This window comes from Eschrichtius robustus, chromosome 17 (genome assembly GCF_028021215.1).
Source record: "Eschrichtius robustus isolate mEscRob2 chromosome 17, mEscRob2.pri, whole genome shotgun sequence".
In the NCBI taxonomy this organism is placed as follows: domain Eukaryota; kingdom Metazoa; phylum Chordata; class Mammalia; order Artiodactyla; family Eschrichtiidae; genus Eschrichtius; species Eschrichtius robustus.
This window is the reverse complement of record NC_090840.1, coordinates 49,789,527-49,807,159: the sequence shown is the minus strand read 5'-3', so window position 1 is coordinate 49,807,159 and position 17,633 is coordinate 49,789,527. Positions and strand designations below refer to the sequence as shown.

At 38.7% G+C, this 17,633-nt stretch overlaps 1 protein-coding gene across 6 annotated transcripts in view; it reads right to left on the bottom strand.

Annotated features, from left to right (window-relative positions):
• VPS13B (vacuolar protein sorting 13 homolog B) overlaps positions 1 to 17,633 on the bottom strand; it is a 765,002-nt gene that overhangs the window by 136,604 nt on the left and 610,765 nt on the right. For all 6 annotated transcript variants that reach the window (XM_068526229.1, XM_068526230.1, XM_068526225.1 and 3 more), the window contains exons 38-39: positions 8,482 to 8,689; positions 7,994 to 8,178 (exon numbers count right to left, since the gene is read on the bottom strand). In XM_068526229.1, the coding sequence (XP_068382330.1) occupies positions 7,994 to 8,178; positions 8,482 to 8,689 (393 nt within the window). The remainder of the gene's footprint in view (positions 1 to 7,993; positions 8,179 to 8,481; positions 8,690 to 17,633) is intronic.

Sequence of the window (17,633 nt, the reverse complement as noted above, 5' to 3'; positions counted from 1 at the left end):
ATATCTCCTCCCTCTTGAGTCTCCCTCCCACCCTCCCTATCCCACCCCTCTAGGTGGTCACAAAGCACCGAGCTGATCTCCCTGTGCTATGCGGCTGCTTCCCACTAGCTATCTGTTTTACATTTGGTAGTGTATATATGTCCATGCCACTCTCTCACTTCACCCCAAGCTCCCCTTCCCCTCCGGGCCCTCAAGTCCATTCTCCACGTCTGCGTCTTTTTTCCTGCCCTGCCATTAGCTTCATCAGTACTCCTTTTTAAAATTCCATATATATGTGTTAGCATATGGTATTTGTTTTCCCCACTGTATCTTGATACTAGCTCTCTCCTCTATTCTTTGCTACGCCAGCTTCAGTGGGGTTTCTGCTACCTGCAACCTAGAGGACTGTAGCTGACAGACTACCTCGGAGGCACTGACCATGACCATGTGGGAAGGTGGTGTCTCGTCTAGCAGCCATTCACATCAGTGAAAGCATTCCATTAATCACATGCAGAGCCGTCATTATCAACAATTATTATGACATTAACAGACTACAAACACAAAAAGTGTCTTTCTAAGAAAACAGGGCTTTCTTGGTCTAACACAGTGGGATCGAGGTTCTTTGATCAATTGAGAGGATGACGATGAGGATGATGATATGATGATAATGACAGCAGTTACAGAGCGGTGTAATAATAATTTACTGAGCCTTTAACTATGCATGACACTATGCCAGATGCTTTATATACATTATCTTTACTCCTCCCAACTCTTCAAGGTAGTAAGAGTGGGATTTTGTTTGGAAAGGTTTGTGACATACTGCACAATAGAGCCATCATTTGGGAGAGGTCAGCATGCTGGGAAGGCAGGTAGCCGCAAGAGGGTACTTAGCATGATGGATTCACCATGATTTAAGATCTGGCCATTGGTCTTGCAGTCTCAAGAAATTTCCATGGTGTCCTAGCACTGGCTAGATTTAGGAATGCTGAGTCATGTAACAAAGTTCACTAGAGACTGATATATAAACCAGATGCCAAGTTATTAATTTACCATAAGATGTATCACTGCCAAGCAGCCTGGATACTGATGCTGGCCTGAGAAGTGTATGAAACTCTCTGTAGACAGATTGTATCAGGAGTCAAACTATTAGAAGGTTGTTTGGGGGGTTAGATGACTTGAATGTTAGACACAGAGATTTGACAGCTGCTACATTCATCTTCATAAAGGGGATTTAGCTACCAGGTGAACCAGACATTTAGGCACCATTTCTTTGAATGCTGCCAGGAGGGCTTCTTCCAACAAATGCTTCCATGACCATCCTAGGCCTCTAGAGCTGACCAGTTCTCCTTCTGAAGGAAACATTCTTTTTTTAGATATCTTTATACCCAAACCATCTTGTTTCTGGGGGTCCTTTTATTTATTTAAGGTTATTTTGCATATCTTTGGCCTGATTCATTATTTCATGATTTAACAGTTTGAAGCAAAGGAATAATTTTATTTTCCTTCTTTCCACATTTCTCAACAGAGTCCCTCACTGTCACTTAAATGTGACAATACATCTACAATACATCTACAAATGTATTGTAGATGTGTCCCATTTGTAGACGTGTCAAAACAATTCCATTGTTTTACAAATAAGGTAAAGAACGTAAGTTTTGGAGTCAGAAAGACCTGAGATGAAATTCTGGCTCTCCCACTTCTTATGCTTCAAGAACAGTTAATTTCTCTTTATAAGTTTCCCCACTTATAAAATGGGGATAATGCCCACCCCTCAGAATAAAAGGAGATTTAATGAGGTTATGTATGCAAAGCACTTAGCACAGTGTTGGGTGTCAAACACAAAGATGATCATAACACTTTGGAGAAAAATAACACAGATCTCAACCATTTAGATTCTCCTTGGCTTCCAAGTATATGTTTTTTTTTTGTTGTCTTCCAATGTGGTTTCACTTTGATTTTTATAGTCATATTAGTGTTACTTTAAAAACTAATTTCCATGACTTTTAAACTGGATAAACAAAAATGAATTGGGCATGAGTGCACTGATTTCTTTGGCTTACCATTCTCTTTCTCCACCAGAAATAAACAAATGACACAGCTTGCTTTTGTCTTTTTCTTCCTGTTATCCTTGAGAAGATATCTTTTAAGGACTCTAGTCATATAAGAGTTCTGCACCTAATTCTGAAGCTTGAAAATGCCTTTTTAACTGAGAAAGTGCTATGAAATTATAGAGCTTTAGCAACAAATTTATTCTTTTTTTGCCAATTAATTCAATTTACTCTTCAGATGTCAGAATTCCCCAAATTACATGATTCCTTCTATATAATGGGTCTATCCTAATATATATTCAGCTATTCTATCTTCTGAGTTTACATATGCAATTATGTCCTCTCTTTTCAATTAGATTATAAACCTTACAAGAGTAGGGACAGATCTTCTATCTCTTTATATCTTCACTGTCTATACATTGTAGTATCCTATATTGATATTGGGAAGATATTTAACAATTATTTGTTGATGATAAATGCTATGAAGTGGAAATAAAAATAACAGATATATGTTTATCTTCTCATTTGTTAACTATATTCACATTTTCTGAAGGTGTAGATTTGAATTTAAATGTCCTGTCTAATTTTTCTAACATGTGTTAATTTTTCCCTAAATTACTTAAACATTCTCTTTCCCTTTTATTTGACTTTAACACCAGTAATCTTACATACACCCTAGATATTTCTTGCATTAGAGAAATTCCTGACTTTAGCTCCTGTATCTTTCCTTTTAATCCATACAGTATGTTATCCTTCATTTCACTCCTTTAACTTTACTTCACATCTGTTTAAATTGCTTCAGTGATCCCAACCCAACATTTAGTGTTTATCTTGAATTGTAATGTTCAAGCTTTACACTCTTGAGATCCTTGGGGAAAGATGCGATTTAGTATGGGCTACTGTCACATACCTAACGAAGATATCTAAAAATTTAGTACAATACATAAATGAAAATAAATATAAAAACAAGAATAATACAGTATTGAGAGAACAAGAACAAGCACCAACCGTGACAGATCTGTGTGAGAATTAAAATCTCCATCACCAATTCCACTATAAAGGATGAATTAAAAATTTACAATCTGAGAACACGGGTATTCCCAAAATGGAATCCTCAGTAGGCAGTGTACACAACAGGATGAGGAGAGAGGAAAACTTACAGTATGTGCCAGACACAGTGCCAGAAATTTCTTACATTTCAGCTCATTTAAATAGCACAACATTCCTTCTAGGTTGATGGTATTACTCTACCTTACAGATCCTAATTTTATTGACATCTAAATATACTATTAACACTTAAAATTTAATGTGATAAAACTGACCACAAAATAAGCTCCTTTGGTTTTCTGTGAACATTAATTTCAGGGTCTTTATTCTGAACCTATGGCTAGTTTAATAGTATAGACATGTTTTCCATATTTTTCAGTACAATCGCAAAATAAATTCCATAAAGTCCATAAAGTCATTTGTGGAGCCTGTTTATAAATCCCAATATTAATTATGGAAAGAGATACAAACAGATATATTTAAGGGTTCTATACAAGTGAACTCTATAAGGTCAGTTTCTTATGAACTAAATGGTCCTGAAGGAAAAAATTAATCCAAGCTTGATTCTGTTTTTAGGACTAAAACCAAGGAGATGAACTTGTTTTTGTATTTAAGGACGAGCCTCTGCCTAGGGGGCAGTGGCCTTGGCAGAAGAGTCAATGATCTCACCAAGAGCCTGTGTAACGTAATGACATTAGACTGCGTGTTTTTAGTAGGTAATGCCACTGAAGCATAACACAGTGCATCCTGCCATAATTCAGTTTGTAAAACCAAATGCAGTCAATAGCGCCATAAAATAATGACAAACAATGTAATGCTTTTGAATTATACAGAATAGGAACACAGACATCCATGTACTCATTGATCCATTCAATATACTGAGCATCTCCACTGCAGTGGATACTGTACGGAACATAATGAAAGTTAGATGTGATCATTTCCTTTGGAAACCTACAGTCTAGGAGGGAGACAAGATATGGATAATTAAAATGTGAGGAATAGGTGAGAAATAGCATAAAAGTGGTGCCATGAAGTGTTACAGAACTTCAGAGAAAGGCAGTATCATGTTTGGAGATGGTGTCCAGGAAAGGCTTCATGGAATAGATGGCACTGGAGCTGTTTGGATGTGTGGATAGGATTTCAGCAGAAAAGGGAGAGACTCAAATGAAGAGGGAGTGGTATGGATGTGGGAGACCACAGGCTCGGGAATGCTGAATAGGCCAGTTTGATTACAGCACAGATCATGCGGAAGGGAAGGAAAGGCAAAGCTGGGTCGGGAGGTTCTGCAGGGCCCTCAAGGTCAGCCTAGCAGTGATAGGACCACTGAAGGTTTTTCTCAGGGAATGACACAATCCACCTGTTCCTTTAAGAACTTAGTAGGATAGGTTGGAAGGAGAAGAGATTGAAGGCTAGAATTTCACTTACGAGGCTTTTTAGTGGTCCAGGCATTTGCTTGTGAAGGAGAAGTGGAGGGAAGGAAATTAACATTTATTAAGAGCTCACTATGTGTAAGGCACTTATTTGTTTTAGCGATAATATTTCACTTAAATCTCCTGACAACTCTGCAAGGTAAATAGCATTAACTCCCGTGTTCAGTTGAGGAAATTAAGGCTCCAAGAGATCAGCAGTTTGCCTAAGGTCACTGAGTTAGTAAAATACAAAGGGGGAGGGGAACAGGAGTCAGCAGTTGAGACTTTAATGTCTACATTATCTACACTATACCCTGTTGATGAAGGGCTTTCTTTTCATAAGTTCCCTGCTATTCAGGATTGGTAGTTCAGTATTTTAGCGGTGCCGCCGGTACGGACCTAGAGATAATCACATAGAGCAGGAAAATGATTCTGACAACAGAAAGGTTGAATGTTTGAATGCTTGAATGCTGAAAATAGGGAAATTCTTCTACCCCAAACAACCAGAGAAACTTGCCTGCTAGACAGAGAGCTTCTGATGAGCGGACAGTGTCTTATCTGTCTCTGAGTCCCCAGGAGTATGCTCAGGGTCGGGCACTGCAAGCACTCAAGGAAAAAGCTGTCATATTTCTACAGATGAGGTCACCCCAACCCCTGGGCCAAATTCTGCTCCTAGCCGGGGGAATATAAGGTTAGGCTGGGAGCTCAGTAGCATGGCAACTTTCTGCCAGTCCTGCTCTGTTCTTCCATCCCAGCTGTCAATTCTGGGTGTCCTTTCTTACCATTGGGATCAAGGTTTCCCCTTCAGCTTACAGTAGGTACAACCCTGTCTTGCTTCTTAGGCCAGCATCCTTGTCTTTGAACTCTGCCATGTATCAGCTCCTCTCTCTCCAACAAGATATGAAATGCAGCAGGACCTCTCTGATACCAGCTCTTTGCTTGTTGAAACCTGCCAGGCTTCCTTCACGCAGTGCTTGTGTGCCAAGTCTACTGTATAGGCGCCTCGGACTATCCCAGATCTCCCAGACTACTCCAGCTGGTCTGTAGAGTCATTAGACCCCAGCTCTCTCTGATCTAGCCTGTGCTTCTGCTTGATGCAAAGACTTTTTTTTTTCCAAAGGATTTTTCTTTTTCTTTAATTAATTAATTTATTTTTAGTTGCGTTGGGTCTTCGTTTCTGTGCGAGGGCTTTCTCCAGTCGCAGCAAGCGGGGGCCACTCTTCATCGCGGTGCGCGGGCCTCTCACTATCGCGGCCTCTCTTGCTGCGGAGCACAGGCTCCAGACGCGCAGGCTCAGTAGTTGTGGCTCACGGGACCAGCCGCTCCACGGCATGTGGGATCCTCCCAGACCAGGGCTCGAACCCATGTCCCCTGCATCAGCAGGCATATTCTCAACCACTGCACCACCAGGGAAGCCCAATGCAAAGACTTTTGACGATAATCACTGTAATAGTACTGGTAGTACTCATACTTACATAGCACTTACCATGTGCCCGGCATTGTTCTATGTGTCTTATAAATATTAATTCCTATAAGCATTACATTATTAGTGGCCTCATTTTACTGATGAAAGAAAATCAAAACAGAAAACCTGAGGCTGAGAGATTAAGTTACTTATCTATGGTGACTCAGTCTGCAAATGGCAGAGCCAGAATTTGAACCCAGGCATTCTGGCTATAGTTCATTCTCTTAACCACTAAGCTCTCCTGCCTCTCCAGTGGCAGTGAGAAGATGAAGAACATATCACTAGTGAATGTACTTACTACCTTAAATGCTCTGTTTAATACAACTGGCATAATACTACCAACCAATAGTTATTAGGCTTATGTTAATTAACATTTAACTATAAATCTGAATCCCAAAATCAGTTATAAAGAAGCCCTTACATGATGCTGAAACTTTGATATATGAGTATTTTCATTTTGACTGAAAATACTACAGATGTTCTACATTTAGGCAAGTCTAACAAGACAGTAGGATTCAAAGACAATGTCATTTTATTTAGCAAAAAAAATCCAAGAATACTAGGAGAGAAGATCATCATGAATATGACCTTGACAGAAGGGGAAGCAAATGTGAGGATTTAAGAATCAAAGCAGAGTTGCTAAGAGGGTAGATCTTAAAAGTTCTCATCACAAGAAAAAAAAAAAAAAATGAAAGTAGATACTGTTGACATCTTGGCAAACTGGATAGTTCTGCATACTCTAGTTCACTTGACAAAATGATGACACATTTCAATGTTATCAATTCAGAAGGTGAACATCTGACTATATTATAACCAGGAATTTAAATAAGAATTAAATAATCATATAATAATACCAATGTTAATATGTACTGTGGTTTCCTCTGATTTGTATTATTATTCTGAGTTGTTAAGTATAGAGCAGTCATTAAAAAAACTGGCTCATATTTCTATACCAGGGGCTGGAGATAAGTGATCAAGACATACAAGAGAAGTAGGCAGTGCAGAGATCAGAGGTCCTTACAGGCCATAGTAAGATACAGAATTCTGTTAGTTTTAAAGGGAGCCACCATCAGGTTTTAAGTTAGGGGAGTGATGTAACCTAACCTACATTTTCAAAAGATCACTCTAGCTGTTGTCTGGAAAATGCACTACAAGGAGTCAAGGATGGAATCATAGAGACCAATTAGGAAGCTACTGTAGTAGGGAACAGAAGATGGTAGCTTGAACTCAAGTTGTACCAGTAGAAACAGAAAGAGGTAGATGGAATAGGGACATGTTTGGAGGTAGAGCTGACACGACTTGTTGATGAATTAGATGTGAGCAGTTAGGGAAAAAGAGCAATCAGGAATGACTACGAGTGGATGGTTATGTGATCTAGTAATAGGTGGACAACTAAGAGAAAAACAAATTTTAGGAGAAATTCAGATCTGTAGAATATTAATAAGTAGAATAATAATATAGTGATATCCACACTCAGGGAAATGACAAGCAACAAACTTTCCACAAAATCATACAGAATATGATCACTGGTTAGATGGTTTTCCTATCGGCCTACCACAAGGCCCAAGACCATTTTCAGCTCAGGAAATGAAATGAAAATTAAGTCATCCTTTCTGGGCTTATGGGGACATACCTCATTTCATAGAACAGTTCTAAAAATTCTGAAGAGTGTGAGCACATGGTAGGTCCTCAGAAAATGTGTGGTGAGCTCAATGACACCTGTTTGTCCCATTACTAGCTGGAGACTATGTAAGCTACCTATAACAGATTGAAGAGTAGAATTAAGAACTCTCAGGATTGCCATGTACCATGAATCTGAATGACATTATTCTCTTATTATACAATTTCTAGTATATGTGTGTCTTGTGTGTGTGTGTGTGTGTGTGTATGTGTACATACGTATGTGTTTGTATATGCACATACATGTGTACTTCTCTCTGATACAACTGACGGAAAAGAGAGGTATGCTCCCAACATTTTTCCTATGATCAAATCAGCACTTTCCCACACTGTTTTTCATTTTGAAATGAAGAGTCATTCCATACCTGTAGCATATCACCAAGGTCTGCTGTGCTAATATCTGGATCCTCTGTGGTGTTGAAGGGCACAGGAGTTATGTGTACAAGGGTGAGCACTCTAGGTTCTGGATATCTCCATAACATCATCCCTGGGTTATCTTCAGTTTCATTGTAAAACAAGACTTCATAGACACCAGGCATTTTCAAAGGTTCTGTTAAACGAAAGTATAATTGATTGTATGCTTTCGAAGGGGAACATGTTGGTTTATTACACAAGAAAAAATTATGAGTATAAAAGAAAAGAATATAAAGAAGCTGGTTGATCATGTTTACATGGTTTAAGACAGGAACAAATCAAGAATTTTCCCTTAAGAGAGACTGAATGGCAATGTACTATTTTTGTACTGCAGGTATTGACTTACTTTTCAAGTGATCTTGATGCGTTATCATTTACTGAATGTGCAGGTAAAATAAACAAACACACACACAATCACACTGAAGCTATCGCTACTTACCAGCATCCCGTATATATTGAAACAGACCTGTCCGTAGGTCATCCGAACTTTGTTCACTTTTAAATATCTGATTTTTTTCCATAGGAGGTGGAATTTGCGGCACTGTTTCAGAAACTTGCACTTCAAAATTTCCCTCCTCTTTAAGGTATCCATTGAGTAATTCATGTAGAAGAACTAAGCAATTCAAATGTTCTTGACCCCAGAAAACCTTTAAAATCATATGAAAAATTTTACTGGCTTTAACACAAACACTTCATGAGGATAATTAGGTACAATCATATTTGAATTAGTTCAAGACTGTAATTACACTTAACTTAACTATTGATAATAATTAAACTATAATTTTTAAGAAGCAATTGACCTATGGGATGAAATTCTATTCTTGGGTAAGTACATAAAAACAAGAAAAATCAAGTATATCATATATTGTGTGGATAGGAATCAATTTTAAATGCTGAATTGATAATGAAATTATGTTGATGTGAGGTAATGTTTATGAATTAACTTAGCTAAGAGGGAAAAGAACATCCATTACAGTCTGAGAGAAGGCAATGAAGATCCTTCTAGGCCAAAATGTTAATAATATTGTAGAACAGCTTCTACATTTTGTCATGAGATTACATGAACACATTTTGATTATAGGGTTCCTTTCTTTGCACTTTCACTCTTCAGAAAAAAAAAGAAGGAAGATGCTCAGTGAACCTGAACTTAAAAGGCTCCCAACTTTAGTGTTTAGTGAGAAAGTGCCAGCAAACAGTATTCCACAGCCCTTGAGAACCAACTGTACAGGAGCTATGGTACAGTTTCAGAACAAACTCTTGGTGTTACTTCTAACAGAGAGGATCAAGTTCCCTTTTTCTGCATGTGAAGAGTATTAGTCCATAATGGAAGTATGACCAGTGGGTAATAATGATTAATGTCAGAGGACATAAATTTTCAATAATATTAAATTTCTCTGAATATACTGGATAAAGGCAATACAACCATAATTTCTAAGAGAACCAGCTAATATGGAAAAGAAGAAAAGAATATACAGAGGTAGAAAAGAATAAGCCTATGCTTTGTGGGTAAGTTTTAAACCCTCAGATTAAGTCCTACTCTCTGGAATTAAGGCATCTCAGAAATAAAGGTAAGAGGTATGATACTAAGTCTATTTTTTTCTCATCAATCCTATTTTTATTGAATCCTGAAAAACAGAGATAGGTGAAAAGTCAAGTTGGGTAGTCAAACACTGTGCTCCAGGTTTTAAAATGTCAAGAGAGTTTATAATGTAGAGATGATATACTTTGTTTTTGCTCTTATTGTTGTTTTTAATGTGGAGTTACTTTGCTGTCTTGGAAAAATGGTAATACAATTACTATTCTTGATAAAACAACACAAAATCACATGCTGAGTAAATCTATGAAAATTTATAACAGATACTGAAAATCTCCAAACCAATCAATGTAAAGCAATAAGTTACTGGGCTCCCCACATCTACCTCTGTGTCACTAAGAAAACTGGTGAAAAAGGTGAGGCAAGACAACTTTTAGATGAAGACAAGAAATTCATATTTAATATGCCTCCACTATTAACAAATTAGTAATTTCCATTTTCTATAACTCTGAATTCCTCAAGCTTTTTAGATTTGTGTCAAATTTGGGGAACACCAAGTCATATAAAGAACACATTCAGGATAGCTTCAAGATGGCAGAAGAGTAAGACGTGGAGATCACATTCCTCCCCACAAATACATCAGAAATACATGTACATGTGGAACAACTCCTACAGAACACCTCCTGAACGCTGGCAGAAGAACTCAGACTTCCCACAAGGCAAGAAACTCCCCACATACCTGGGTAGGGCAAAAAAAAAAAAGAAAAAAACAGAGACAAAAGAATAGGGACGGGACCTGCACCGCTGGAAGGGAGCTGTGAAGGAGGAAAAGTTCCCACACACTAGGAGGCCTCTTCACTGGCAGAGATGGGGGGTGGTGGGGGAAGCTTCGGAGCCATGGAGGAAAGCACAGCAACAGGGGTGCAGAGGGCAAAGTGGAGAGATTCCCGCACAGAGGATCGGTGCCGAGCAGCACTCACCAGCCCGAGAGGCTTGTCTGCTCACCCGCCAGGGCGGGTGGGGGCTGGGAGCTGAGGCTCGGGCTTCGGAGGTCGGATCCCTGGGAGAGGACTGGGGTCGGCTGCGTGAACACAGCCTGAAGGGGGCTAGCGCGCCATGGTTAGCCGGGAGGGAGTACGGGAAAAGGTCTGGAGCTGCCGAAGAGGCAAGAGACCAATGTTTTGGGGTGCGTGAGGGGAGGGGATTCAGAGCACTGCCTAAACGAGCTCCAGAGGTGGGCGCGAGCTGCGGCTATCAGCCTGGACGCCAGAGACGGGCATGAAATGCTAAGGCTGCTGCTGCCGCCACCAAAAAGCCTCTGTGCAAGCACAGGTCACTATCCACACCTCCCCTCCCTGGAGGCTGTGCAGCCCGCCACTGCCAGGGTCCTGTGATCCAGGAACAACTTCCCCAGGAGAACACAAGGTGTGCCTCAGGCTGTTGCAATGTCACGCTGGCCTCTGCCGCCACAGGCTCCACACGCATTCCGTACTCCTCCCTCACCCTGGCCTGAGTGAGCCAGAGCCCCCTAATCAGCTGCTGCTTTAACCCTGGCCTGTCTGGGTGGGGAACAGACACCCTCAGGCGACCTACACGCAGAGGCGGGGCCCAATCCAAAGCTGAACCCCAGGAGCTGTGCGAACAAAGAAGAGAAAGGGAAATTTCTCCCAGCAGCCTCAGGAGCGGCAGATTAAATCTCCACAATCAACTTGATGTACCCTGCATCTATGGAATACCTGAATAGACAACGAATCATCCCAAAATTGAGGCGGTGGACTTTGGGATCAACTGTAGACTTGGGGTTTGTTTTCTGCATCTAATTTGTTTCTGGTTTTATGTTTATCTTAGTTTGGTATTTACAGCTTATTACCATTGGTAGATCTGTTTATTGATTTGGTTGCTCTCTTCCTTTTTAAAATTTCTTAATGTATATATATATTTTTCCTTTTTCTCCTTTTGTGAGTGTGTATGTGTATGCTTCTTTGTGTGACTTTGTCTGTATAGCTTTGCTTTTACCATTTGTCTTAGGGTTCTGTCTGCCCTTTTTTTTTTTTTTTTTTTGTATAGTTTTTAGAGCTTGTTATCATTGGTGGATCTGTGTTCTCGTTTGGTTGCTCTCTCTTTCTTTCTTTCTTTTTTTTTTACTACTTTAAAATATTTTTCTATTCAATAATATATTATTTTTTATTTTAATAACTTTAATTTATTTACCTATTTTTTTCTTTCTTTTTTTTTTCCTCCCTTTTCTTCTGAGCAGGGTGGCTGACAGAGTCTTGGTGCTCCAGCTGGGTGTCAGGCCTGAGCCTCTGAGGTGACAGAGCCAAGTTCAGGACATTGGTCCACCAGAGACCTCCTGGCCCCACGTAATATCAAACAGCAAAAGCTCTCTCAGAGATCTCCATCTCAACGCTAAGACCCAGCTCCACTCAACGACCAGCAAGCTAGAGTGCTGGACACCCTATGCCAAACAACTAGCAAGACAGGAAAACAACCCTACTCATTAGCAGAGACGGTGCCTAAAATCATAGCAACTTCAGAGACACTCCAAAACACACCACCGGACACAGTCCTCCCCACCAGAAAGACAAGATCCAGCCTCATCCACCAGAACACAGGCACCAGTCCCCTCCACCAGGAAGCCTACACAAACCACTGAACCAACCTTAGCCACCGGGTACAGACACCAAAAACAACAGGAACTACGAACCTGCAGCCTGCAGAAAGGAGACCCCAAACACAGTAAGTTAAGCAAAATGAGAAGACAGAGAAATACACAGCAGATGAAGGAGCAAGGTAAAAACACACCAGACCAAACAAATAAAGAGGAAATAGGCAGCCTACCTGAAAAAGAATTCAGAGTAATGATAGTAAAGATGATCCAAAATCTTGGAAATAGAATGAAGAAAATACAAGAAACGTTTAACAAGGACCTAGAAGAACTAAAGAGCAAACAAACAATAATGAACAGCACAAAAAATGAAATTAAAAATTCTCTAGAAGGAATCAATAGCAGAATAACTGAGGCAGAAGAACGGATAAGTGACCTGGAAGATAAAGGACGAGAAATAACTACCGCAGAGCAGAATAAAGAAAAAAGAATGAAAAGAATTGAGGACAGTCTCAGAGACCTCTGGGACAACATTAAACACACCAACATTCGAATTATAGGGGTCCCAGGAGAAGAAGAGAAAAAGAAAGGGACTGAGAAACTATTTGAACAGATTATAGTTGAAAACTTCCCTAATATGGGAAAGGAAATAGTCAATCAAGTCGAGGAAGAACAGAGAGTCCCATACAGGATAAATCCAAGGAGAAACACGCCAAGACACATATTAAGCAAACTATCAAAAATTAAATACAAAGAAAAAATATTAAAAGCAGCAAGGGAAAAGCAACAAATAACATACAAGGGAATCCCCAAAAGGTTAACAGCTGATCTTTGAGCAGAAACTCTGCAAGCCAGAAGGGAATGGCAGGACACATTTAAAGTAATGAAAGAGAAAAACCTACAAACAAGATTACTCTACCCAGCAAGGGTCTCATTCAGATTCGATGGAGAAATTAAAAGCTTTACAGACAAGCAAAAGCTAAGAGAATTCAGCACTACCAAACCAGCTTTACAATAGATCCTAAAGGAACTTCTCTAGGCAGGAAACACAAGAGAAGGAAAAGACCTACGATAACAAACTCAAAACAATTAAGAAAATTAATAGGAACACACATATTGATAACTACCTAAAATGTAAAATGTAAATGTAAATAGATTAAATGCTCCAACCAAAAGACACAGACTGGCTGAATGGATACAAAAACAAGACCCATATATATGCTGTCTACAAGAGACCCACTTCAGACCTAGGGACACATACAGACTGAAAGTGAGGGGATGGATAATGATATTCCATGCAAATGGAAATCAAAAGAAAGCTGGAGTAGCAATACTCATATCAGAAAAAATAGACTTTAAAATAAAGAATGTTACAAGAGACAAAGAAGGACACTACATAATGATCAAGGAATCAATCCAAGAAGAAGATATAACAATTATAAATATATATGCACCCAACACAGGAGCACCTGAATACATAAGGCCACTGCTAACAGCTATAAAAGAGGAAATCGACAGTGACACAATAATAATGGGGGATTTTAACACCTCACTTACACCAATGGACAGATCATCCAAAATGAAAATAAATAAGGAAACAGAAGCTTTAAATGACACAATAGACCAGATAGATTTAACTGATATTTATAGGATATTCCATCCAAAAACAGCAGATTACACTTTCTTCTCAAGTGCGCACAGAACATTATCCAGGATAGATCACATCTTGGGTCACAGATCAAGCCTCAGTAAATTTAAGAAAACTGAAATCATATCAAGCATCTTTTCTGACCACAATGCAATGAGACTAGAAATGAATTACAGGGAAAAAAAGTAAAAAACAGAAACACATGCAGGCTAATAATATGTTACTAAATAACCAAGCGATCACTAAAGGAATCAAAGAGGAAATCAAAAAATACCTAGAGACAAATGACAATGAAAACACGAAGGTCCAAAACCTATGGGATGCAGCAAAAGCAGTTCTAAGAGGGAAGTTTATAGCTATACAAGCCTACCTCAAGAAACAAGAAAAATCTCAAATAAACAATCTAACCTTACACCTAAAGGAACTAGAGAAAGAAGAACAAACAAAACCCAAAGTTAGCAGAAGGAAAGAAATCATAAAGATCAGAGCAGAAATAATGAAATAGAAACAAAGAAAAAAATAGCAAAGATAAGTAAAACTAAAAGCTGGTTCTTTGAGGAGATAAACGTAATTGATAAACCATTAGCCAGACTCATCAAGAAAAGGAGGGAGAGGACTCAAATCAATAAAATTAGAAATGAAAAAGAGAAGTTACAACAGACACTGCAGAAATACAAAGCATCCTAAGAGACTACTACAAGCAACTCTATGCCAATAAAATGGAGAACCTGGAAGAAATGGACAAATTCTTAGAAAGGTATAACCTTCCAAGACTGAACCAGGAAGAAACAGAAAATATGAACAGACCAATCACAAGTAATGAAATTGAAACTGTGATTAAAAATCTTCCAACAACCAAAAGTCCAGGACCAGATGGTTTCACAGGTGGATTGTGTCAAACATTTAGAGAAGAGCTAACACCCATCCTTCTCAAACTCTTCCAAAAAATTGCGGAGGAAGGAACACTCTCAAACTCATTTTATGAGGCCACCATCACTCTGATACCAAAACCAGACAAAGATACTACAAAAAAAGAAAATTACAGACCCATATCACAGATGAATGCAGATGCAAAAATCCTTAACAAAATACTAGCAAACAGAATTCAACAACACATTAATAGGATCATACACCATGATCAAGTGGGATTTATCCCAGGGATGCATGGATTCTTCAATATAAGCAAATCAATCAATGTGATACACCATATTAACAAATTGATTAACAATGTGACACATCATATTAACAAACTGAAAAACCATATGATCATCTCAATAGATGCATAAAAAGCTTTTGACAAAATTCAACACCCATTTATGATAACAACTCTCCAGAAAGTGGGCATAGAGGGAACCTACCTCAACATAATAAAGGCCATATACGACAAACCCACAGCAAACATCATTCTCAATGGTGAAAAACTGAAAGCATTTCCTCTAAGATAAGGAATGAGACAAGGATGTCCACTCTCACCACTATTATTCAACATAGTTTTGGAAGTCCTAGCCATGGCAATCAGAGAAGAAAAAGAAAAAAGGGAATACAAATGGGAAAAGAAGAAGTAAAACTGTCACTGTTTGCAGATGACATGATACTATACATAGAGAATCCTAAAGATGCCACCAGAAAACTACTAGAGCTAATCAATGAATCTGGTAAAGTTGCAGGATACAAAATTAATGCACAGTAATCTCTTGCATTCCTATACACTAATGATGAAAAATCTGAAAGAGAAATTAAGGAAACACTCCCATTTACCGTTGCAACAAAAAGAATAAAATACCTAGGAATAAACTTACCTAGGGAGACAAAAGACCTGTATGCAGAAAACTATAAGACACTGATGAAAGAAATTAAAGACGATACCAACAGATGGAGAGAAATACCATGTTCTTGGATTGGAAGAATCAATATTGTGAAAATGACTCTACTCCCCAAAGCAATCTACAGATTCAATGCAATCCCTATCAAATTACCAATGGCATTTTTTACGGAACTAGAACAAAAAATCTTAAAATTTGTATGGAGACACCAAAGACCCCGAATAGCGAAAGCAGTCAGGAGGGAAAAAAACGGAGCTGGCGGAATCAGACCCCCTGACTTCAGACTATACTACAAAGCTACAGTAATCAATACAATATGGTACTGGCACAAAAACAGAAACACAGATCAATGGAACAAGATAGAAAGCCCAGAGGTAAACCCACACACCTATGGTCAACTAATCTATGACAAAGGTGGCAAGGATATACAATGGAGAAAAGACAGTCTCTTCAATAAGTGGTGCTGGGAAAACTGGACAGCTACATGTAAAAGAATGAAATTAGAACACTCCCTAACACTATACACAAAAATAAACTCAAAATATATTAGAGACCTAAATGTAAGACTGGACACTAGAAAACTCTTAGAGGAAAACATAGGAAGAACACTCTTTGACATAAATCACAGCAAGATCTTTTTTGATCCACCTCCTAGAGAAATGGAAATAAAAACAAAAATAAACAAATGGGATCTAATGAAACTTCAAAGCTTTTGCACAGCAAAGGAAACCATAAACAAGACGAAAAGAAAACCTTCAAAATAGGAGAAAATATTTGCAAACGAATCAACGGACAAAGGATTAATCTCCAAAATATATGAACAGCTCATGCAGCTCGATATTAAAAAAACAAACAACCCAATCCAAAAATGGGCAGAAGACCCAAATAGACATTTCTCCAAAGAGGACATATAGATGGCCAAGAAGCACATGAAAAGCTGCTCAATATCACTAATTATTAGAGAAATGCAAACCAAAAGTACAATGAGGTATCACCTCACACCAGTTGGAATGGGCATCATCAGAAAATCTAGAAACAACAAATGCTGGAGAGGGTGTGGAGAAAAGGGAACCCTCTTGCACTGTTGGTGGGAATGTAAATTGATACAGCCACTCTGGAGAACAGTATGGAGGTTCCTTAAAAAACTAAAAATAGAATTACCATATGATCCAGCTATCTCACTACTGGGCATATGCCCAGAGAAAACCATAATTCAGAAAGACACATGTACCCCAATGTTCATTGCAGCACTATTTCCAATAGCCAGGTCATGGAAGCAACCTAAATGCCCATCGATAGACGAATGGATAAAGAAGTTGTGGTACATATATACAATGGAATGCTACTCAGCCATAAAAAGGAATGAAATTGGGTCATTTGTTGAGACGTGGATGGACCTAGAGAGTGTCATACAGAGTGAAGTAAGTCAGAAAGAGAAAAACAAATATCGTATATTAACGCATATATGTGGAACCTAGAAAAATGGTACAGATGAACTGGCTTGCAGGGCAGAAATTGAGACATTGATGCAGAGAACACATGTATGGACACCAAGGGGGGAAAGCCACGGGGGGGTGGTGGGGGGGAGTGATGTGATGAATTGGGCGATTGGGATTGACATGTATACACTGATATGTATAAAATTGATGACTAATAAGAACTTGCTGTATAAAAAAATAAAATAAAATTCAAAATTAAAAAAAAAAAAAGAAAAGAAAAGTGAGAAATTCACCTAGATCTGTTAGGCAAAATGTGTGATAAGCCCTTGGTATGACTTTCCTAGTCCTGAGAGATCTTTTAAAAGTTCAGTATGAGACTCCTTATAAAAATTTCACACACACACACAAAAAGTCTATTATCATCATAGTTATATAAATCATCAGGCCAAGTTTATTGAGACCAGACTTATTATGCAAACAAACTACTCTTAGTTTGGTTATATTTGGTAAAAATGAGGGTAATTTTAGAGAGAAAAATA